This window comes from Mus caroli, unplaced genomic scaffold (genome assembly GCF_978045245.1).
Source record: "Mus caroli unplaced genomic scaffold, Mus_caroli_1 scaffold_11, whole genome shotgun sequence".
NCBI lineage: Eukaryota > Metazoa > Chordata > Mammalia > Rodentia > Muridae > Mus > Mus caroli.
In genome coordinates this window covers 24,909,577-24,934,508 of record NW_028227266.1, presented here as the reverse complement: position 1 = coordinate 24,934,508, position 24,932 = coordinate 24,909,577, and the positions used below count along the sequence as shown (strand labels likewise).

General features: G+C 44.4%; 1 protein-coding gene across 1 annotated transcript in view; it reads right to left on the bottom strand.

Moving 5' to 3' along the window:
* The window catches only part of Opcml (opioid binding protein/cell adhesion molecule like), a 1,159,039-nt gene extending 1,134,362 nt beyond the window's left edge, over positions 1-24,677 (bottom strand). Inside the window, exon 1 of the mRNA XM_029482074.2 lies at positions 24,113-24,677. Coding sequence (XP_029337934.1) covers positions 24,113-24,173 — 61 coding nt within the window. The 5' untranslated portion in view covers positions 24,174-24,677. The remainder of the gene's footprint in view (positions 1-24,112) is intronic.
* Between the last annotated feature and the right edge of the window lie 255 nt (positions 24,678-24,932).

Sequence of the window (24,932 nt, the reverse complement as noted above, 5' to 3'; positions counted from 1 at the left end):
AATGACCATTGTCTAAGCACACCCAGTCTCTCGGTGCCTGTTCTTGGAAGTGCAGTCTCTTATGCACATTCACTCCTCAGGAGCACACTACCCAACCCTGCTGGCCAACTGGGAGACAGAAAGAGCAGTGAGACCATGCAGGCAAGCTCTTAAATTCAAAATTCCAGACAATAAAGGTTTGCTTATGAATTCACCCCCTCAAATGTCAAATGCGTAACTGTGATCATTCAACCAGCTCTGACCTGGGCACTGAGCAGGAAGTACACTCCTGAAATGCAAGTTTTTATAGCTTGACAGCCCTACCAAGGCTCCTGCCAGGTCACTGAGGAGAGGCTTGGTCTGAGCTTGTGGCTTAAGTCATGTCACGTCAGACTGAGAGAAGAGGCTGTCAGGTTTTCAGAATGTTATTTCTCTATCCAAATCCTAGCCAGCAGAGCGGTGACCTGGGGAAAGTGGGCTAGCTTGGGAGGAGGAGGCCTCCCTTCTACTCCTGGTTCTTTTAGGAGCTACTGTGTGAACCTGATCAAATCAGTTCACTTTTAAGCCCTGTTTCTCCTCCCTTAAAAGGGGAGCCCCAGTATTAAATGCTTAAGGGATGGTTATGGATGGAGCCTAGGCTTTAACTACTTTAGTTTCTTTAGTTATACAACAGTGATTTGGTGACTTATGGTCATGCACTAATAACCTGAGGCCTGCATGCCACTCACTTTCTGATTCTTGTTCTGACCCGCTGACCAGCTCACCAACACACTCTCCTAGACCAAATGAATCTGTGCAATCATCTCCCAGACCTCTTTCAGAATTCCCCAAACTTACCATCTCCATATGTGAATCTCTGCTCTCTCTCTCTCTCTCTCCCTCTCTCTCTCTCTCTCTCTCTCTCTCTCTCTCTCTCTCTCTCACACACACACACACACACACACACACAGACACATACATATACACAAACATACATCACATCACATATCCAACTGACCACTCAACATATATATAAAAGGCATATCAAGTAGTGCAACATATCCAAAATAAACTTCCTAGAACCTCCACACTAGACCCAAATGTCCTAAACCCTGCTCTACCCATCAATTTCCATTTCAGCCATCCTGGTGGCCCTGCCTGCCCATTTCCTTACCCATCACCCTCTATCAAACCACTATTTGTTTGGAGGATGGCCTCATAGGTATTCTCCTAGATAATACCCCTCCATAGCCAGAACACTCCTTTGAATAAGTGAGATCACATTACTTGTTTACTGTCTGTAATGGCTCCTCATCTATGCCGAAGTAAAAACCAACTCCTTATAGAGGACACTCTTTGACTCTCCATCCCTTCAACAGATACCTGAGATGCAATCAACCTACGCAGGAAAAGTTTATTGTGACTTGTGGTTTCAGGGTCTTCAGTCCATGGTCAGCTGTCTCTATTGCTTTGACTGTGTGGCTGCGCAGGACATCATGGAAGAAGCATGTGACAGAGGAAGCCTGTTGACTTCATGGTAGGAAAACCAAAGAGAATGACAAGTATGTCAAATTCTTCTTTGAATACACACCCCCAAAGACCTAAAATTTCTCATAGCATGAACCTTAGGTTCCACTGCCTCCAAGTAGCACCAAGCTGTGAACCAAGTCCATCAGCCTTTGGGAGACATTAATGCAACCCACAGAAATAGACAACATGGCTCATGTAACCAGTCTCTATTATTTATCTCTCTTTATCTCTTTCTGTTCTTCCCATGTGCTTGATCTGTTTGAACCATGACATATTTCATGTTCCTTGACTAGGACACACAGATTGCACTCATGTGTCTGTAATGGTCAGTATACCTGCCTAGAATGTTCTCTACAAACTTTTACTCCTTCAAGACTGCTCAATTTTGATCTTCAAAATGAGACCTATCAGACTGACCTGGCTTCCTTGACTAGCACTGAAAGTCTACATATCCTAATATATTTTTCCTTTTATCTATATTACTCTTGGCATTATAAAATATTATGTAATGTATATGTTTATTGAGTTTATTATTTATTGTAGTATTTCCTCTACTAATGAATAAGCTTCCTATGGATAGGAAACTGTATTTTTGTCACTAAAGATCCCAAAGTCCTCCAATGATGCTTGATCCAAGCAAGATGCTTACAGATGATTAAATCAAGCTAAGACCAAAGATTATATTAATAGAAAAATAGGAGAAAAAAATAAATTGCTAAATTTTACCCTCATAGGCACTAAACCCATAGTACTCCTGATAGCCTGCAATATATTGCTGAGATTTTCTATACAGACAGTAAACACTATGTCAGTGGATAGCAAACTGGATACCCTATTATTCAACTTATTTCCAACACCATCAACTTAGAGATAGAGATAGTACCAAACCCCACAAGACTCAAAAAACGTCCCATAAGTCTGAGGTTAATTGCAAGCCCCAGGTCATGGCCTGGGCTTCTGACTGACCAGCAATGAAATATGGCTCTCTGGACTCTCTCTGTAAGTTCAATTAACTGCTGAGTGTAGTTTCCTGAACTCAGGGGAACACTTTAATCATGTTAGTTTACCTACTGTAAAATATATTGCAAAGGGTAGCGGCATACACCCAAACCAAGGGTATGCTCAAGGCAAGTTATTGTTGGAAGAGATGTGTCCTGTCTTCCCATGTCTTCTCTGGCTCCTCTCCAGGAACCTCTCCTTGCTTCACCACGCTGAAGTTTTCTAACCCTGTCCTTTGGGACTTATTTGTAGTCAAAACTGATGGATTGGCTGGCCATCAGGGATCATAATGGTCAATGTTCAAGGGAACTCCCTTCCCCCAAAGGTCAGAGTGTTAGAGATAAAAGTTCCATTCATCTAATCACATAGTTGGTTCCCCTGGCAACCAGCCCTTATCTTGAGCACAGTCAGGATCCCACCACGAATCACCTCATTAGAACAAAAGATGCTGCTATAACCCAGGAAATGCCAGGAGATTTAGGAGCTCAATGCTCTACACTTCTATAACTCGGGAAATCACAGAGGTCTCAGGAGTTCCATGCCAGGAACCAGGGCAAGGACCAAGTATTGGAACTGAAGATTCTTCTAGTACCCCCATCTACAAAGGTATTAGAAGTTCTCTCTAAGAAATGCAAGGCAGAAACCAGTATATGTATCTTGTATATGAACTTACAATTCACAATATCATACCAGGTAATTCTGTTTTCAAGAACTAAATAAGCAATTAAATATGCACTTATACTGAAATTTGAGCATGTTGTCCAATTAAAACAAATCCTTAAAAGCATAAAGAAGAATTTGATTTTATTAGTCCTGCTGTCTGGAATTCATAAACATACAATTCTATAAAAGCAAGCCTCATCAATAGAAGAACTGAGCAGAAGTACACCATGGCTCTGACAGTGTCTGAAGCCCAACAATTTTTTTAAATGCTTTACCCCCTTTGACTCCATTCATAACATGGACATTTAGTAAGTTGCAAAGCTATTGAAAGTTCAGAGTTTCCAAGTACCATCCATCATTTTTCTGACGTTTAAATTACACAGACCAAATCCCCAATGGATGAGATCACTGCCACGTGGACTGTGGAGCCCTGCCCTTCTCTCGACACTGTGCCTTGAAAAACAGCCTGTTCCTCCATCCTTCCTCCCAGTTTCACTCTAACCTCCCTTCCCCCACCCTTCCACCAAAAAGAGAGGCATGGGTCAATGGGTTCTCAGTGGGATCCCTCAAAAGTCACTCTTCTAGTAAGCCCTTAAAACCCAGCTCTAAAGGCCCTGACTCAAAGCCTCCCTGAGCAAGCCTAGCAGAGCTGTTTCTCCTTCCTTCATCATGAGACTGCTTATGCAAGAGGTGGAAGCCCACACCCTGGGCTAGTAACATGCTTTCAGGACTGCCTTTCCAATGAAGGTCTTACAAGATGGCTTTTCCTAGTCATCTTGCTGCTCTAAATCTCTGAGGCTGGGCAGACAGTAGATTCATAGTCCATTCAGGTCCCATTATGACCTTGAGAAATGAGTCACTGTCTACATTGTTACCCAAGGAAGGAGCTTTTACCTAAACCAAATGTGACATTTATAATGGTTCAAAAAAAAAGATTCTAATCAGTGAGCTATATCACAAGATTATTGGTTTAGCTATTTTATTTTTTTGGTTTAGCTTTTTAAGTTATTGTTGTTAAGAACATAGCAGCAGACTCCAGAAAACCAAATAACCCTATTAAAAATGGAGTACAGATCTAAACAAAGAATTCTCACCTGAGGAATACCGAATGGCTGAGAAGCACCTGAAAAAATGTTCAACATCCTCAATCATCAGGGAAATGCAAATCAAAACAACCATGAGATTTCGCCTTACACCAGTCAGAATGGCTAAGATCAAAAACTCAGGTGACAGCAGATGCTGGCAAGGATGTGAAGGAAGAGGACCACTCCTCCATTGCTGGTGGGTAGCAAGCTGGTACAACCACTCTGGAAATCAGTTTGCTGATTCCTCAGAAAATTGGACATAGTACTACCAGAGGATCCAGCAATACCTCTCCTAGGCATATACCCAAAAGATGCTCCAATTTGTAATAAGGACACATGTTCGTAGCAGACTTATTTATAATAGCCAGAAGCTGGAAAGAACCCAGATGTCCCTCAATAGAGAAATGGATACAGAAAATGTGGTACATTTACATAATGGAGTACTACGCAATTATTAAAAACAATGAATTTATGAAATTCTTAGAAAAATGGATGGATCTGGAGGATATCATCCTAAGTGAGGTAACTCAATCACAAAAGAACACACATAATATGCACTCACTGATAAGTGGATATTAGCCCAGAAGCTAAGAATACCCAAGATACAATTTGCAAAACACATGGAACTCAAGAAGAAGGAAGACCAAAGTGTGGACACTCTGTTCCTTTTTAGAAGGGGGAACAAAATGCCCATGGAAGAAGTTACAGACAAAGTTCAGAGCAGAAACTGAAGGAATGACCATTCAGAGACTGCCCCACTTGGGCATCCATCCCATAAACAACCACCAAACCCAGACACTACTGCAGATGTCAACAAGATTTTGCTGACAGGAGGCTGATAAAGCTGTCTCCTGAGAGGCTTTGCCGGTGCCTGGCAAATGCAGAAGTGGTTGCTCAAAGTTATCCATTGGATGGAGCACAGGGTCCCCAGTGAAGGAGCTAGAGAAAGTACCCAAGGAGCTGAAAGGGTTTGTAGCCCCATAGGAAGAACAACAATATGAACCAACTAGTACCCCCAGAGATCCCTACTACTAAACCACCAACCAAAGAAAACATGGTGGGACTCATGGCTCTAGCTGCATATGTAGCAGAGGATGACTTAGGCAGTCCTCAATGGGAGGAGAGGCCCTTGGTTCTGTGAAGGTTCTATGCCCCAGTATAGGGGAATGCCAGGGCCAGGAAAAGGAGTGGGTGGGTTGTGGAGCAGGGGGAGAGTGGAGCGGATAGGGAATTTTTGAAGGGGAAACTAGGAAAGTATAACATTTGAAATGTAAATAAAGAAAATATCTTATAAAAAAAGAAAAAGAAAACACAGCAGCAAAAAAATCAGGCCAGCAGTCAGCTGAACGTAAGACAAAACCTAATTCTGAATTCCAAAGGGCCCATCCTCATTCACAAATCCTGAATTCCTAGTAGTTCACTGTGTTTCAGCTTATCTGTGTCACCTTAACCTCACCCAGAGAGCCTGGCATCACTTCTTTCCAAAATTACAAGGGAACATAGGAGAGAGTCTCACAGTCAGCCAACACCATTTGCTTCTCATTAAAAACAAGCCAAAGATAAGAGAAAGCAGGCATTTTCTGCCTTTTGTAATTCTTAGGACCATTCCATTCTCAAGTCTTGGTTATAGGAAGGAGACTCTTCAAAGTGACTCAAAATTACCAAAAATCTCAAAATTTTACTGTCATAACTGAGCCTAGATCTCTGTAGCTATCTACAACATTCCAGTTTTTAGATTCTGCTCTTCGGTTTGAGTTTAGATACCTGCCAATAGGAACCTTGTCAGAATTGTCAGGTTCACTCCTGACTAGCCCCAAGCTGTTAGAGCAGAGTCAGAATCTGCCTCAAGGACAGATGCGGGGACAGGTTGGCTCATGATGACCCCAAACACAATGAGTACACCAGCTTAGTGAAACATTCTCGTGTTATAATAGGGTAAGACCCCTCTATCCGCTTTACCCATGATACACTAACACAGAAAAAAGCCATACTAGTCTGCCTACTAGCATTGTGAAATACATTCTCATTTCTGTACAGTATTCAACAGAAAACATCTGGGAAGGTGAAGAATTCAGTAATCTGGGTTCTGGATGAAATAATTATCCTGTGAAACAGATGAGAGACCCCGAAGCTTCTTGGAGTCCACACATATCATAAGTTCAAGTTTGATGATACCCTAAAAGAAGTCTGCCTTTGACTAGCTAGGAGAAGACACCTCACATCAGTTAGAAGGGTTGCTAAGATACCGTGCTGTCTGTTTAAAATCTGAGCCTCAGCTCTCAGCAGTGATTTTGTCCCCCAGGGGACATTTGGCTATCTATGTCTAGAGACGTTCTTGGCTGTCACAGTTCAAGAGGTGCTACTGGCATCTGGTGGGTAGAGGCCAAGGTTGCTTCGAAACATAGTCCAACCCACAGAACAGTCTTAACAACAATTGAGAATCCTGTGTAAGAAGACAAGTGGTTCAAAAGAGCCATAGCACAGGGATGTAAGGAGAATAAAGTCAAGACACAAAAATCATAACAATTAGAACAGTGTTCCTAAAGGACAGACCCAGCCTTGCAAACTGGATAGTGTACAGGCTCCAGAAAATGAGAAAGCTGCAAGGTATGGGTTGCATTTCCACCTGAACTAACAGTGCATCAAGGGGAGACAGAATCCATCTTTATGATCAGTCCAGAGCAAGGAGTCCACTTGAAAAATGGTGACACATATTAAAAAAATCCCTAATTTAATCAATGTGAGTGCAGGACAAGGCTTCCATGGGCCAGGATCTTGCCTTGGAGAATAAAATAAACATGGCTTCTCGTGGTCTTAAAATTTTCAGTGCTTGCATTCTTCCGTGGCTCAACTTTGCAGTGTGGGTGGCAGAGAAGGTTGACATATGGAGTACAACGTTGGCTCACACGCCTACTTATCTCGGCCAGCCCGGAAACACTATGTCAATCTGTGTCCTCTGAGAACCAGACATCAAGACAGGTTTGGATGTGCAAGACATTTGTGAGGGGAAGAAACTGTGAAGGAAAAGCGAAGGAGCCAGGAGGGCCAGCAGACGGCTGTGTTGGCTTGGTCTCTGGTGAAGGTGAGGAGAAGGCTGGCGGGAAGGTGGGTGGGAGGAAGCAGACAAAACACTGAGGTTCTGGGGAAAGCTTAATTCGCTGTCTCAGGTGCCTCCAAGTCAAAGCCACCCCTCAGAGAAGATTGGATTCCTATGAGAACCAAACATGGTATCTCTCCCACCCTTGACCATGGCTGGGAGCAGTCCAAAGGAAATGGCCGTGGAGCAATGTACTCCAGACTGCTGTCTGTAGCTTTTGGTCATCCACACCTTGGAGAGCTAGGGAACTGAGAGGCATTGTCCTAACTGATCCAGTTCTGGAGTTGGACTTGAGGCAACTCAAGATCAAACTATGCACAGGAAAGACAACCTTCTCCAGCTTTTCCTGTCCCCACCCTTCAATAAATTCTATCTCTGAGGCAGGGGAAATGATTCAGTGGAAAATTTGTATGCACAAGTAGGACAGCATGGACACAAGTGCCTAGAACCCATGTTAAAAGCCAGGCTTGGCAGTGCCTCCCTAGGATCCCAGGGCTAGGAGATGGAGATGGGAGAATCCCAAGGACTTGCTGGGTGACAAGTCTAGCCAAATTTGTGGGCTTCAGGTTCAGTAAAAGACCTAGCCTCAAAAACATAACGAAAACAAACACAAGCCAACAAACAAACAAACAAAAACAAGGAGATAAAGATATCCACTATAGACCTCTATCTTCCTCGTGTGTACTTACATGCATTCATATGTGTATGAGTGCAAGCATGTGTGTGTGTGACATACACACACACACACACACACACACACACACAGAGAGAGCTAATAAGTTTTAAAAGAAAGCAATTCTAACTTCACTTCAGCATGACTTTGACAGGACAAAAGGTTATTTCCAGCCTATACCAGGAAGGCAAGGTTCAGTACGTCCAAGCTAACTGGTACTGAGAGCCAGCCAGGTCTGAGGGGAAGAGAGTAGAGACTGGAGATGCAGAATCATCAGCAGTTAGAATAAATGGTGCCTGTGCCTAGCTTTTAACTCTTACAAAGACTATTTGACATTTGTTTCCCTTCAATGGTTATTTTGACGATTGAAATATCATTCTGGATGCTGGTCTGTATTCATTGATGGTCAGCCATTCTTACTACAAAGATAGTATTGTTGAAGAACACTGCAGCTGCTACAAAATGGGGTCTGCCACAGCAACCATAGTGTCCCAATACACAGAATGGTTTGTGGCCAGAGATTTATCTCTATATTCGGTCCCAGAGGGAAAGAGTTGGGCTCGAGCCACTGTTAACCCTTTGGCCTATAACAACTCCTTTTGAAGAAGAAAAGGAGATTGGGGCTGATATGTGTGTTTGGTGGTGGGTGTAGCGTATGTGACATTTAGCTATACACCAGCATGTGGGAGGATGGAGTCTGTGCCAACTCATGGGTAGGTGGTATGTATATGGGGTCAAATTTGTGTGAGTTGTATATGTAGGTGTATTTACAGGTGGATAGAGTATATGTCTAAGCATATGGAATGTGTCTGGGAAAATATATAAATGTATGAATGTACGTGTGTATGGGTGTGTGATAGGATATGTGTGTTTGCATAGGAAGGCAGTATGTGTATATGAGTTTATGGTGTGAAGTTGTTGACTGAGTGGATAGTAAGAAGGCAGGTGTTTGTGTGTGTGTGTGTACATATAAGCAAGTAGTATGTATGTGTGGCTTGGTGGATGGTTTGCATATGGGTATGTAAGTGCTAAGGTAGGTTGGTGGTATGTGTGGGTATGTATGAAGATGGCTAAGTTGTGAGGTTATGGGTGTGTGTGTGTGTGTAGGTGGGCAGTATGTGTGTGCATGTTGTACATGTGGATAGTTGCTACATGGCATGTGCATGTAGGGCATGGGAGGAGCCATTGTGTGTGGATAGGGGTGGGAATGGGTGTTGTGTTCTTAGGTTGCAGGGGGAGTCTACCTAGGTAGTGTGAGCATGAGTCAGAGGTACTGGTATGTTCCTAAATGGGTGATGTGTATAGGTGGGTGTAGCTTGCTGAGTGGTGTATGCATAGAGAGCTGGTAATGTGGATCTATGTGAGTGTGTGTGTGTGTGTGTGTGTGTGTGTGTGTGTGTGTGTCGTGTAGAGGTTAGCTAGTGCCTGGGTGGGACATGTATGTGACTAAGTGAGCTATGTGTAAACAGATATCTGAGAAAGCTGGGTAGACATGTACATGAGTATGAACAAGTGCATGATTGGGTGGGTTGTGTGTGAACAATTGTACAAGGACAGTGGGTGGGTGGAGTCTGAACAGGTGTATCAGATGTGTGAATTGGTGGGTCATAGGAGCATGGGTATGTGTGCACAGGTGGGTAGGATGGTGGAATGAAGGTGGGAAGGCCTCAAGCAAAGGCTTGCATAGGGATATCACCCTGAAAGAGATGTCAATGGGAGTGCATCACTCCACCTCAAGACAGCTTGGGTGCTATACAGAGATTTCTGAAGCTGTTAAGGTTCTGTTCTGGGTGTTCCTCAGTCCCATCTCAGCCCCTGCAGCCTTCCTGCTTGGTGGCCTTGATCCTTCCTAGATCAGGGTAAGCAAACATAATCCCAAAACCCAAAATCTGGAATGCTCCAAATTTCAAAACCCTTTAGTACCAACATGGCACTTCAGGGGATATCCTACACCCAACCTCATATGATAGGCCTCAGTCAAATTCTGGTGCACTCAAAATATTGCATAAAATTACCTGTAAACTATGTGTGAAACATAAACCATTCATGTTTAGGGTTTTTATTTCTGTCTTCATGCTCTCATAACATGTTTGAAAACATTCCAAAATAAAAAATAATTGGAAATCTTTTTGGTCCCAAGCAAGGCTTTTGGATAAGAAATCCTGAACTGGTCTTTGGCTTTGAGGCATTAGTCATTCCTGCTGTCTTTCCATTCTGGCTAAGCCTCTGCCTTCATAGGAACACTTCAGACCACCACTGAGTGTTCAGTGCAATACAGAAGAGTCTGGGGGGAATCAGAAGAAAGTAATCAAGATATTTCTGATGTACTAATTTATTTGAACACTATGAAGTCCAAACACAGGCCTTAATGAGAGGTCTACTGCTGGAGAAGTGCACCCTGGGAATACCAACAGAAGGACAGGATAACAGAAAGTGTGTTCTCTGCACTGGAAAAATCAGTCATGGTCTCCCTCTTCCTGCTTCTCACCATCACACCCCCAAACCAGCCACCAGAATTGAAAATAAGGAGGAATAAAACATGTAATATGTTTTTATGGGGGACAGAGGATGTTAGAACATGCTGCCTTTGATTTTCTTCAACCTTCCCAATTCTGAACTCTTTGCCATTGCTTCTGCACTTGAACTGAAATGTAAGACAGGACTACATTACTGTAATTCTCTTGCCTTCCCAGGCACATAGACTTTAGTGGTGCTTCTAGAGGACTAATGGGGTGGAAATGTCAGCTGTTTCTCTGTAACTCTAATCTGCAAGCAGATGTATCTTCCAGAAAACCTGACTTCAATCAACCTTGCTCACCAATGTCTGATGAGGTTCTAGAAACATCCACCATTTTGATAAGGATTGGGCACATAATCAGTTTGTGACATATGGAGATGGGGACTGCATGCTGGAGACTGAGCAGTTCAAAATGAAACTAGAAAGCATAGCTCAGAGTTGATACTTTCCCAGAAAAGCTAAACCAAGAGACATTGTAACTCCAAAGAGGAGCTATAACAAGCGCACATCTGACCCTAGGCAAGATCAGGCTAAGTATGTGGTTAAGGTACATGAGATTCACCCTTCTCCAGTTCTCCAGACTATAGCAAAGGGCTACAAAATACTGCTGTCCACCAGGCAGTGCTGTAATATAGAGACTCACTTAGTGCCCTATGCCAGGGACCAGCCAAGATGACTAACCAACATGTTGGATTGAGAGCAGGGTACAAGGCAGATGCACAGCCCCGTAAACTTCCCCATTTCTGTTGTCTACATGAATGATTCTCATTATGGAATCAAGCTATTCATAGGATAGAAGAGGTCATGAGGACCTGAGATGCTGTATGGTTTCCTGTGGGCTTGAAAAAGAAGGGATCCAAGCTCTGGGTTTCACCAATCAGCCTGTATGAGGTGAAATGGATCAGGACTCTCTACGACATATGTGCAGGACAGCCAAAATGTTTCAAACTTTCCAAAAGACTCCTCTACCTCCATTCTATACCTCCATGGATTCATCCCTAGAATTATGCTTTTAGTGAGGAGAGTCAGCAGGACCTAAAACTTAAACAGTCACAGGCCAGCTCTAGATTGACATTAGGCTGTAAGTCAGAGCCCTTTCCTACTTTTACCTGGCCTCTCTCATCATAAGACAAATGGCTAAGTCCCCATTCTCTGGCAAGGTTCAAGTAATTCAGCTGAGAAAACAGAAAATACTTTACAGTGGTCTCCATGGAAACAGAAGCAAACCGAACCCATTTCTGGCCTGCAGAGGAGACACCAAGAGCTCCTCCACCATGATGCCTGCTCCCAAACCAGAGTGTGTGCCACCCTGCGGGGTCCAATCACACTCACCACAGCCACAGAAAATCATGGAGAAAGAGGATTCACAGACAATCTAGGGAATTGACCTATCCAAGGTAAGTAAAACCCATCCACCAGTAACTTCAGAGGGCCGGGGCTTTTCTAGGTACCATTGAGATCACTCCATTATTTTTTGCAGAGGAGTAAGCATCTTGAAGAAGTTAAAGCACTTGCCTAAGGCCACTGGCTTTATATAAAAAGGAGTAATAAAGCCAAAGGCCATGGCAGGACTCATGGCATCAGTGTTGCCACAAGATGGCCACAGACTACTAAGCATATGCTTTAAATACAGATTACTGAAGTGAAAGCAGGAAACAAACAGTTGTCCAGGTTACCACAGCAATGGCCACATCATTCAGATACCATGCATTTAAGCTGACATCAGTTGGTAATGTCTGCGATCTTCTAAGACTCCACGGTTCCATCAGGAAAAGATGGATGCAGAATCTCAATAACGCAATAGTCGTTTTCATCATCCCTTCCCATCTGGACTCCACCCAAAGAGGCAACCAACCCAGTGCCAAGTAAGACTGGGAACCATCCTCTCCATGGGATAAAGCCAGGGGACTCCTAAGGAAACCCCAGTTTCTCTTGGAGCCTGCAAGCTAATGGGCTATTTCCATCTGCCATGTTCTCTCTTCCAGCATTCCTCTCCTCTCATTGAAGAATACAGGAAATCCCTTGGCACTGGTCTGTTCAGAAGAAGCAAGTTGGCATGTTCAGAGTAGCCTCAGGCTTCCTTAAGCCTGTCATTGTAGGAATGGGTATGCCCCTAGGTGGTTTGCCTTACTACTGCTGTGTCTCATCTTCCCATCTGATCCTTTCTGGCATGCTTCTGAATTTGAACTCTTGTTTCTTATTCTGAATTTATCTACACCTCCTTGCCACTGTCATGTGCTTATTTCCACTTTGCTGATTTGAAGCAGAGGTGTTGAGAGGGAAGAAGACTGGCTGTTTTCCTTGTTTAATTACAGAACTGGTATGATACAGGTGCATATGATGTGTGCATATAAGTTGACCATGAATCATTAGCATAGAGATTAGAAGATTATTAGTATGAGTTTTCTCTTGGCTTAGTACAGTTTTGAGGCCAAACACATATTTTTTTAAAAGAGTTGTTTTGCTGGCAGTGATAAAAGCCAGCACATGTCATAGTGTGAAGACCAAACAGGTTGATGTGAATCCCATCAGCTTGACACAAAGCTGACACTTTTTCATTTTACTGCCCTAAGCATAGCCTTCCTTATACCGAGGAACCATGTATTTCTAGAAGTCCCCCAGTTTAGTTGCAAGGGTCATTATTCTACAAGGGACCAAGTTTCTGTTTTGTTTCTTGCCCCCAGACCCTAATCCTTAGGTTTTTCCAACTGACTTACCTTGTCCCACACAGTTTCTTCTGTGCACTAAAGTGAACGAACACTTTAGGGAATGAAACTCTGAAGTGAATAAACAGTATGAAACAGAATAGTAACCAAGGTTATGGGATCATCTTCAAAGGTAAATTTTAGCTTCCCTCCTCACTATAAGAGAGAAATGACTCCAGAGTATAACAGCTGTCTTCCAGAGAAGCCTCTAGCTATGTGTTTTTACAGAAGAATTTCATACCCCCTTCGCCTCAGTGAGAGGACAGACTAGAGTGTCTAAGGTCCCTTTCCAAGGACCTACATGTATATTCATGAAGCCACATATACAAGGCTCTGCTCAGAAGGTCCCTGATGTGGGTTGCCTTGAAGAAGGTTACAAATACACTGGTGTCATCAAATGATGTCATGTGGTTGAATTGGAGTGTCCATAGTCACTCAAGGATTCATAATAAAGCTCCTCTAATCACAGCCTGGATTCTTCCAGAGGAAAAGCTAAGGTAGAATATAGTAGATAGGACAACTAGAACTCTGTCATCTCTTAAATATATACAGAAGTTCAGTGACACACTGGGCTTGGTGTCAAGGGCTGAAATTATTTTGCTTCCAGGAAGGATGGAATTCCAAAATCCACCTATTCCTGTTCTATAGAAAGGCTATATATCAGCTGAGAGAGGGCTCATTATTGGGCACAAACAATGGGACATACAGGTCACAAAGACTGTTGTGTTATGTGTCTGCTGTTAGAATCAGACTTCATAGTCTCTTTAACTCCCCCACAATAGTCCTTTAAAGACAGGCATGTTCATTAATGCCTCTCTTTTCTAATCACCTCTCCCAGAGGTCTAAGTCATGGGCACTTCCATCTGAGACGTGTCAGTGGCCTCCCAACTGCCATGTTCATTCCTACTCCATTCTGCAAGCTGCAACAAGAATAGGACTCAAGGATATAAGCCATGATCCACACCTATCACATGAGTTATATCAATCATGGATCATTGCTTCCAGAATTACAACTGAAATGGCCTTTCTGGTCCTGGCACAACAGGCTGGAACATTGATCTTGGGACACACTTTCTTCTTCTGTGCTCTATACAGGTAGGAGAATGAGCCCTTAGGTTTCCTGTTGAAGTCCTGTGGAAGACTAAACAGGCCAGTTTATATTTGGGAAACAATGGTACTGTTAGTGATATCCAGCATTGGCTGAGATGGCTGAGGTTGGACAGCTGGGGGCCTATGTGTCAGCAACAAAATGGCTGACATTGGTTGTCCAGGGAATCCAAAAGTAAACAGTGGTGTAATCTGTTACATAACCATTTCTGGCTGGGTGCCACCTTTTTGTGGGTTTTATATAAGTATGGCTCTCAGGTCAGAAGTTTTAGGCTTAGCCTTTACTTCTGTCTTCACCAGCCTTTCTGTGTGGCTCTGAATGTCTATTTCCTTGCACCCAGTCTGCCTGTGCCTGTGCCAGCTTGTGTACAGCCTTTGTGTCCCAGTGTCTGCCTGCATCAAAGCCTGAATAAAGTGTTCCTTTTCTTGCCACAACTCATAATATCTTCAACTTCTTGGCCTCCCTTGGCCTTCCTCCTCTCCTGGTATCAAAACCTGGACATCACAGGCACCCTGTGTGTCCTGGCTACACTCCTTGTCTTGGTTACCACTGTTATATTGCTATGAAGAGACATTGTGACTAAGTCAACATATAGAACAAAGTATTTAACTGGGGCTTGCTTACAGTTTCACATGGTTAGTCCATGATCATTATGACAGGAACCATGGCAGGCAGGCACTGGAGTGGTAGCTGAAAGCTAACATCTGGCCTACACTGCACAGCAGAAAGAGAGCAAGATCAGACCTGGCATGAGCTTTTGAAACCTCTGAGCCCACCCTCCAGTGACATAGCTCCTCCAATAAGACCACACTTCTCAATCCTTCTTAAGCAGTCTACCAATTGAGATACAAACATTCAAATATGAGCTAATGGGGGCCATTCTCATTCAAACCAACACAGGTCCTGTCCCTTCCTTAGGCCTTAGAACATGTCTACATCCCTTCTCTGCAGGACTTTACTCAGTTGTCACTGTCACAGAGCTTGGTGGCAAGATAGCCCTCTTTACAGGAAATCATAGAAGCATATGCCCATCCTATTCTTGTCTGAATTGTGATTTCCCAACCATATAGATGTTGGCTTGATGCATGTGTGTCTCTTATTCCATGCATGCTAGCCAAGAACAGTAGCCACTTAGCTGCAAACCCAAACCAACCATAACTATTTTAGTTTAAACGTTTTTCCCCAAAGTAATTACTCAGTAAATAACACATCTGAGAAATGCTTAGCACTGAGAAGCACTCATAGATTAATGAGGCAAGACCTCTGTGATCCAGAGCCCAAGAACCATGACGTAACAGCACTGGTGAACAGACTATACCATGAAATGGACTATTTGTAAAAACAATATAACCTTATAACTCTTTTGTCTTGCTGAGACCAGTTTTACCTTTCCCATAGAAATGACAACATGTTTGTCCCACCCCTATGCTATCTGCATTTTCCTAACCATAGTGCAACATTTCAGTTCTTTTAAATTACAAAATCCCTTCTTGTATTACTACAATTCTTAGCTATTGGCAAAGGAGCATGAGTGTAAATTTCAAATAACTGAAGTCCCTCTAATAGACAGCTAGATTAAATGTGCTGAGTCATTTCAGTTTGTATAAGGCCAATAGCCAGTTTAGGGCCACGTAGATGTTTACAGAATGCCTCATACTCTCAGGCATGTAGCCTGCCTTAGCTATTTTGTGGGTTCTCCCTTCCTTTTCTCACCCTTTATCCTGCCACCGGTTTCACCCACTATCATTAGATAAGAGAGAAAGAAGAAAGAGGGGAAGAAAGAGAGAGATCCTTGACTCTGATGTCTTTCTTCTTGTTTCTTCTGTGAACATGACTACTAACAAACTGTAGTCAACCCCCCTGAACAGCCATGAAACATCAATCGTGCCTCTCCGGGCCCTAGCATTTATATACCCGGGGAAAAATTCCCAGAATTCCAAGCATCACACAGGTGAAGAAAATATCTGGAGCTGGCAAAACCCTGCTTCTACTAAAGCACGAGACAAACCATAGTCAGCTGCAGGGGAGGAGCCCCATATCCCCATGGATGGGATTAAAACAAAATATATTCCTATAACATTGCTGTGTCTTTGAAAGAAACCAACATTTCGGAAGTCTCACTACACAGGTGTGTGTGTTGAGATGTCACTTTCACAACTCTGCAGTTCCAGCACTGGGTTGTGATTTTTGTCTGGTCGGTAGATCACAGCTAGTGTTGACTGATGTTCATAAACCCTTGAATGAATGCTCATATCTAAGCATTTTCTAGACATTCCCATTTCCCACTAGCAAAACTGTTCCCAAGCTGCATGCCTACTCTACAAATGAGTGAGTGTTGGCCTGCCAACCCAGGACCCAAGATAGTTTTGAGAATCCAAAGGGTATGATCAAAACGATATACAGAATAAGCCAACATCTAATACAAGTATGAGTTTGGCTACAGTTTATTCATAATCAGTTTCTCCACCCTCTCATTCCCTTACTCAACAAGCACTCTGCACACTTCCCCTCGGCCGGCCACTGTGTTAGCAATGAGGATGTGCTGGAGAGGAGAATGGTGGAGCTTTATGGGCCTCAGTAAGTGGAAGAAAAAAAGGCATAAAATCAATACATAAAGTCACGGTGTTGGAAAGAGAAGCCTGGCACTGAGAACTTGCATAATAAACAAGGCCTAGTCCTACTTAAAGCATCAAGAAGGTTCTTTTGAGAAAGTAATACCTTTGCCAAACTCTGAAAGAAGAAAAAAATGTTCCATGGGAAACAATATATATAGGAAGATAAGAATTTTTATGCTTGAGTAAAAAGCCTTTGGGGAAGGGGAAGGGAGCCTATTATGACGGACAAAGATTGACCAAAGTGACCAAAGTCAGGAGCTAGTAAGGAAAGAAGAGGGTGTGAAAGATGAAACAAGGTGCAGAAAATTGGGGAGCCCTGCACAGATTATGGCCTTGCGGACTTTGTCCAATTTAGAAGGTTTTGGTTTTTATTTTGTAAACTCTACACAATTAGAAGTCCACACAATCCAGTAATATCCCATATTCCTTTCCTTTTCTTTCCATACTCCTTTTCTAAGCAACAAATAAGAGTGAACATAAATTTCCCAGGCATGTCATAAAGCATACGACAACTGTTCTCCTTACTGAGTTAATTCCCATGTGCAATAGAACAGCATTGTAAATTTACCAAAACAAAACCACACAGAAAAAAAAAAAACAATAAAAAACAAGAGCTTAAGAATAACCACTCAGACCATTTCAGAGTCTCTGTCCCTTGGAATGACCAATATTCTGGTTTTTCTAGACCTTGGACTTCAGTGCTCAATTCAAATGTCACCTATCATTTCCCAGGAACATGCAAGCAGCCATTCCAATCAATGGCCTGTGTCCTGATGCATCGATTCATCTTGGCCTTTCCAGGGGTCTCTCAGCACAATGTCCCTGCTTGTTAAAGGCAATGTGCTACCTCATAATGATAATGCTTTGCACTTACCGAGCACATTGCCCAGAGGTGTCTCAAAGCATTCTGCAAACATTTAATTAAGTTAGTTTAGTGGCTGCAGGGGAGTCTTAGCCTCTGGGCACCAAGAGTTCTGGATAGGAGGGGATCTTGAGAGACAAGTGGAAGTTTTACCACTGGTGCCCACTGGCTTTGGGTTACAGAAGAGAGTGGGTAGCTGTAGAGGGAGTTTCTACATTGCCAAGCAAACAGTCACACATGAATGGCCATGTATGGCACAGACTCCTACCATGTACCAATAGGGAAGGCACTAGGGCTAAAGGCTCTAGTTGGTGTTCTCTTATAGGGGCAAAGTCATGAGGCAAAAGGAAGATGGGCTTGTTTTTTGTGAGGAGCTGTGGTGTGGCTGAAAACTTTGAGAGTAGCTAAACTAAGGCTGTGTGTGAGTGTATGTATGAGCACATCCAAACATCTGTGTGTGTTTGTGTGTGTGTGTGTGTGTGTGTGTATGCTTTCAGCAGGAGTGACTTTGTGACTGCCAGTGGATGATGAAACCCCAATTGTGGTGTGCATGCTTGCACACACACCTACAGGGAAGTAATCACAAGTATGTTTGTCTTCATGGTCACCTCTGAGTTAGAATTTCTTTCTGCTCCATTCTCAGAGTTACCATTATGTGCTTCTGAATGAATGATCAGAAATTTGGCTCCTGGAACTGTAGCTGTTCCTATTGTCTCACCCCACCTGCAGCAAGTCACAGGAGACTAAGGCTTTAGAAATCTTCTAAATCTTCAGTTCCTGACCATAGCATAAATGTCAAGAACAGATTACCTCAGGATCTAGAGCTACCCAGAGATCATCACTGGGAGTGGGACAGCAGAACAGAGCCACCCCAAGGTGACATCAGCCTGCTCAGCCTCCATGTCTGAAAAGTTCCATCAGCATCCAAAGATGCCAGTATCCACCATCTCTGACAGCTTGGCTTGTCAGCAGCCACAGGCCATCTGTGGACTGACACTTGAGTTCTGTGACAGGAAGAGTGGGTCTGCTTCCATCTGCCCTCTCTCTCCAGCTGCAGGCAGCTGCAGACGGATGGCAACCATCCACAGACAGAAAAGAGTAGCAGACTGATGGTCCTCAAGCCAGGGAGCCAAGGTGGGGAAAGCCTAGCCCATAGGCTGAAGAGTCATGCGAGCATGAAGCTATGAGACTGTGCTACTGAAATCCCCACCTGTTCAAGGCTGCTGAGTAAGTCCACATAGCCTGCACCTCACTGAAAACATCACCAAGCAGTCCCTTAGGAAATCAAAGAAGCCCCTGATCAGCACTAGCTTTACACGGCAGAAAAGCCAGTTCAAGTCAGCATATGTCCTCGATGGGGTCAAAAAGAAGGAGAAGGGGAACCGGTTTTCTAGTTTGATGTACTTTGGTTTTGAAGCTGAGAGATGCCTTAATTCATTAGAACATATATAAAGTCTTGTTGAATAAAGGAATCCATGTATTGTAGTCAGCTAGCTTTTATCACCATGGCAAAGACAGACAAGTCAGTACAGTTCTATCCTGTGTGCCGCCTTCTTCAACAGTGAGAACCATATTTTCTAGTCACCTACATATGAGCATCCTTCTCCCTCTGCTATGGCGCTAGAGACTGGGATGTGTTCTATTATGATAACAATTATTAAGCTTTCCCTTGTTAACATCTAATCTAGATTTTTAGTTTTTTTTCTGTCCAGTAGGAAACAGGAGGCATACAGAATTGGAACCCTTTTTACAGACTGGCACATTGAGACCTGGAGAACAAACTAAATGCTCTGACACATAGTATGTAACTTCTCAGTTTTCAGCGTACACAGAAGCTGGTGTGGAGATCCGCTGAGTAGAAAATTGCCCACTGACATGCTGCCCCATGAAGCTCAGATGCCAGGTTGAAGCTGTAAGCATACATGATGTTTCCAGTGGCTGACACAAGAAAGAGATCCAGGCTCTAGAACTGCCAGACCACAAGGACAAACAGGTGTGGGCTACTTAAGGCATCTCCTACATGTTCCAGGCTTTGGGGCTGGAGCTGAGGGTGCCACACGAGGAAAGGAAGGAGGCAAGCGTGCCTGGAGCAACAGACAAGAACCTCAGTCCATCTGGGATCACTGATTGATCTCACACTACCCAGCTCCAGGCAACTAAAACACCAGGTATTGCCTGTCTTCTTTTAAGTGCCTGCTATTGTCACTGGCCAGTGCTGAATGCCACCAGGACTTGGTCTGACCTTATTAATATGCCAATCATTTACAGGGGTTGAGAGCCACATGACAGCTGGGATGGGAAGGAAGTATTGGCAAAAGGGTGGCAAAACCTTTCAATAATCGGATGCCTAGACCTTGGTCCTAACTCTCAGTAGACCCTGGGGCTTACTGTCTCCTGCTTGACTCCTCTCACACAGGGAAACAGCCCTCCAGGCTTCTCAACACTGGGAGAGGATGGGGACAGAAATCATTAAAAATTCCTCATGTCCTTGTCTCAGTCCAAAGATCCAAGATCCTTCATACAGTGAAATATACAAAGGAGAAAGGGGCCATGCAGACGATGAGGACATCTTAAGCCTCTGGGAATTTTCCAGCCAAGCCCAAGGCTTTCTGACAGCCAATGGTGGGAAACCTGTGTAAGATGTGACAGGTCACAAACCCAGACTCAGTCTTCACATCAGGTCTTTGCTCAGTACATGGGAGAGAAGACCCCTGAATACCTAGGAGTAAAAGGGACACACCAGAGGAAAGGTCTACATAGTAGAAAAGCAGGCTTCCAGCTTAGAAATTCAGTCTTTCTTCCAACTACCTAAGACTCTGTAGAGCCTTCCCCACCCTGTCTCATGGCTATGATGCTAAGACAGGTGGAGGGAAGATGTGTTTTCACCCAATGACTCCATTTCATGGACAGTGACTTTGAGCTAGACAAATTGGTCTGGAAGTCATCAGAGAGACCTAAAGTACTCAGCATTTATACATATTCCTGTCTAAGATGGGCTTCACATGTTGATCTGAGATCCTATCTTCTGGTGGTTTTGATGCAAATATCCAGCAGCCTTAACTTCCAGCTCCTCCATCCTACTTACCTTCCCATCAATGCCCAGATTCAAGGTCATAAAGACTCCTGGGACCTATGATGTGGCCTAGGTTTCAAAGTGTGCTCGCATGCACACACATACACACACAGGCACACACATAAATACACACACACACACACACACACACATACATATACATGCACACACACATATATACACAGGCACACACATAGGCACATACACACATATATACACATACACACGCATGCACACAACACACACACATACACACACAGAGAGAGAGAGAGAGAGAGAGAGAGAAACACACACACACAAATACTCTTATCAAAGACCCTAATGTCTCTTTCTACCTGTGGCAACCAACTCAGCCTCATCATTCGCTCCCTGGATGCCCAGGGTCTCAGGACTACGCTTCTCAGCGTGACATGTTGTCAACCACATCCCCTTCCCTGTCTTGTCTTGAATATGAGCTCAATAGTCTGTGCCTTGCAACTGTCTTCCCACCCTAGAAATTCTGCTTAGGAAAACAATTTATGAACATCAGTCTCCCTGGGAAGTACCAGGCAACAACAGCATTAACCTGAAAATTATTCTGAGTTGAAAAGGTGTTTTTTCGAAGAAATGAAAAGCTACAGACTGAGGGAGCACGGAGGCCTAACCAGGTCAAAGTTTTGTGATCACATTAGCCTGGTTTTACCTGCTGGGAAAGTAAATGGCTAACAAGCTGGTGCTAACTTCTGGGGAGGGAAGGCAGGGTTCAAAACAAAAGAAAAAAATTAAAAAGAAGTACGAAGACTTTGAAGCAAGTAAAGGATGCGAGCTATGAGGAGCCGCAAGCCTTTCGGATCCTGCTGGAGGCCTTGGGTGTCTTCTTTCCCTTCTTTCCACTAACACCAACTTTTCTTTCTCCCTCTTCCTGATCTCAGAGGGATGCTCAGACCTGAGAGCATCCCTCGGAGTAAGGTAGTAAAGCCTGCCTACTGGGGTAAAGGCAACCCTAGGCAGATGTTTATCTTACTCTCCCAAATAACTGCAGCTGGATTGTCACCCTCATCTCACACCCAGGCAGGGCTCGGGAAGTGCAGGTGGAAGCCCCTTTCAAGGCTTTGGTAGAATATGACTTACAGCTGTAAGCCAGGACTCCCTGACCCCTACAAGCTCAGTGCTTTAGGGTACTAGGATATCCCCAGAGGAAAGTTTCAACCCAGTTTGTGGCTTCCTTTGGGGTTCACTGTGTCCCAAACTCAGCCCATTGGTCTTACTCACTTTCTGTCCTTAGGACAGGCACAAGGGATGCAGAGACCCTGTGAAGTTTATCCTTTACCCATTCTCACCACCCAGTCCTCAGGAAGGTCCTAACCCAAGCCCCTAGAACCACAGTGGGAGGAGCGATTAAGTCTTAGTCCGTGATAAGCGTCCTCCTGAACTCTCAGGAAAGTTTCTCTTTTTGCAGAGGACCAGAAGCACCCACCTGGCTCCCTCTACCAGGCTCAAGCAGGTACTGAGCACTGGGCTCTGCCTGTGGCTTTCCCCACTCCCACTGGAACACTGGAGACCCTAGAAAAAGCAAAAGGACACCCTCCCAACTCTGAACTTGCCAGCCCCAAAAGACACCTGGGAATTTGGTTTAGAACCCATCTCTTCTCAGAGAAGTAGAATTCAAACTTAATGGGGAGGCATAAAATTTCCAAATTAATTAAAATGTCTTTAATAAAGTGATGCAACAGTATACAAGGGATATCTTTTCTTTAAAAAAAAATCATCAATTTTCTCTTTCATCCCAATAAGTTCCTTTCTTTTTTTCTAATTTTCTTTGTTAGCTTAGAAGTACTTTGGAGAATTAGGTTTACAAGAAAGGGAAGAAAACCTTACCAAGGTATTCTGAATATAAAATGAAGAATTGTGTGCTTCACCTATGAATGTGAGGGTTGAGAATATTGGCATTCATGTCTGTACATATGTAAGGGAATTTAGGTCTAAGCTAATGTTTAACGGAAAACATGCTATCTCCATTTGCAACAAGAGGAGAGAGGGAGGGAGGGAGGGAGAGAGAGAGAGAGAGAGAGAGAGAGAGAGAGAGAGAGAGAGAGAGAGAGAGAGAGAGAGAGAAGAAATGCCCCTAAAGGGTGAGGTTTAGTGTGGAAGACCCAGAGACCCTTTGATGCTGCCTAAAATGTTGGCAAGCCTTCCAAGCCCCTTCAGCATTGTGTGAAAGATGCCTGCAGGCATGGTCCTCTGCTTTCAGAAGGCTCTGAAGCAATTACCAACCCTATTAAGATGTGCGGGAGTCTGCAAGGAGTCTAGCAGGCTGACTGGGGAAGGTTGCAAAGGTTGCCTTGAAGCATCTTACCTGGGTCACTGCAGACTTGGTCTGCCCAAACAAGTAAGTGCTGTGAGAAAGAGCACTGCATTAACATCTCTGCCCACCATAGGGACTCTAGCAACCCTGCACTGGGATTAGATTTCCCAACCTTCGCCCGGCTTGAACCAGATCAAATCTACTAGGGAAAATTTATGTCTCTGCCGTGATGTGACGATTAGGAAGAAGAAAGTGGGTTTCAAAGGCATAATCTGCCCATTTGGTGGAAGGATAAAGAAAGGACAAGAGGTGGTGGAAGGATTGTGTTAAGACAAAAAAAAAATACAGTAGAGAAAAATTCGTGAAAGAATGAGAAGGCAAACAAGGAGGTAGGGATCTGCAGTGGGAATCGAGGGGAGGGTTCAGAAGGAAGGAAAAGAAGAGAGGAGAGAACGTTGGGAAGAGAGAAAAAAAAACAGGAAGGGGGGAAGAAAAAAGCATAGAAACAGAGACGCAGAGATTACTACGATTCAGTAAAACAGAGACCAGTACTGAGCGGGATGCCAGTTCCTGCTGCAGGTCCCGACAGCAGCGCTCAAGAAGGCTTTTGCGCCCCGGAGTTTAAGCCCCTCTTCTGTCACCCTTGGGACCACAGCTGGTCAATGCCAGTTGTGCCTTTCACAGAACCAGCAGCGCCTTGCAGCACGGTGCGGATCTCGAACCCAGCTCTCCCAAGAAGGGAGCAAATCGCTTGCTGAGGGCATCTGTCTGCCTGAGAGCCAGCTAGCCAGTGAGTGTGTGTGCACGCGGCAAGCCTACCTTACTCACATGCCTCTTACACTCCCTCTTTTCCTCCTTGCCTCTCCCTCTCCCCCCTTCTCCTTCTGCCCTAGCAGCGGCACCATCGCTCAGAGAGAGAAAACACCCTTCTTTGCTGGGTACCTGGGATGAAGAGCAGGGCAGTGGTGGCCGAGAAGACGATCCAGTAGGCGGGATGGTACATCTCGAGGCTGTGGTGCGCGGCGGCCCGGCTAGCTCCTGCTGGTGCTGCTGCTGCTACTGCTGCTGCTACCGAGGCTGCTTCCTCTGTGCTGAATTCTGAGCAGGTTTAAATCCAATGTTTGCAAAGGGAGGGAGAGAGCAGAAGAGAGAGAGCGCGCGCGAGATGGGAGCAGGCAGACAGCGTCTCTGATTTTTTTCCCCCTTGCACATACACACAACTGCTAAGAATCATCAGCACCAATCTTCACTGGGCGCACAGCAGACCACCTCCAAGCCACATATTGGCTCCACTCTCCTGAGCGACACCGGGAGACTTTCCTGTTGGGAAGGCTCCACTCCGAGGGGAGTTGAAGCCTGTCCCTTGCGCACCCCCTCACCGCGCAGCAGTACTGCTGGGATCTGTGTGAGTATGCCAGTGTGCTTCACATGGGCACACCCGCTCCTGGGTGGGCAGCAGGAGGGGTCTAATGCCCTTTCCTAAATCTTACCCCAGCAGGTCTCGGGACACAAGGATCAGGAAAGGGCTGCTTCCTGGCAGAAATTGACTAATGCTCATGCCAAGACCTTATCATTCCTTCTTCCTGGTCTCCAGCCCAGGATGCAGCCAGAGCTTTGCTCAGAGGCTGCTCAAATGCATCAAGTCCCCATCCCGCCAGCAAGAGTACTTGAGAGCAGACTGACTCCCCAGCTGGAAGATGGACATGTTCAGGTTTTTTTTTTCTCATCAAAGATACAGGGAATCTAATTTGGGCCAGCTCCC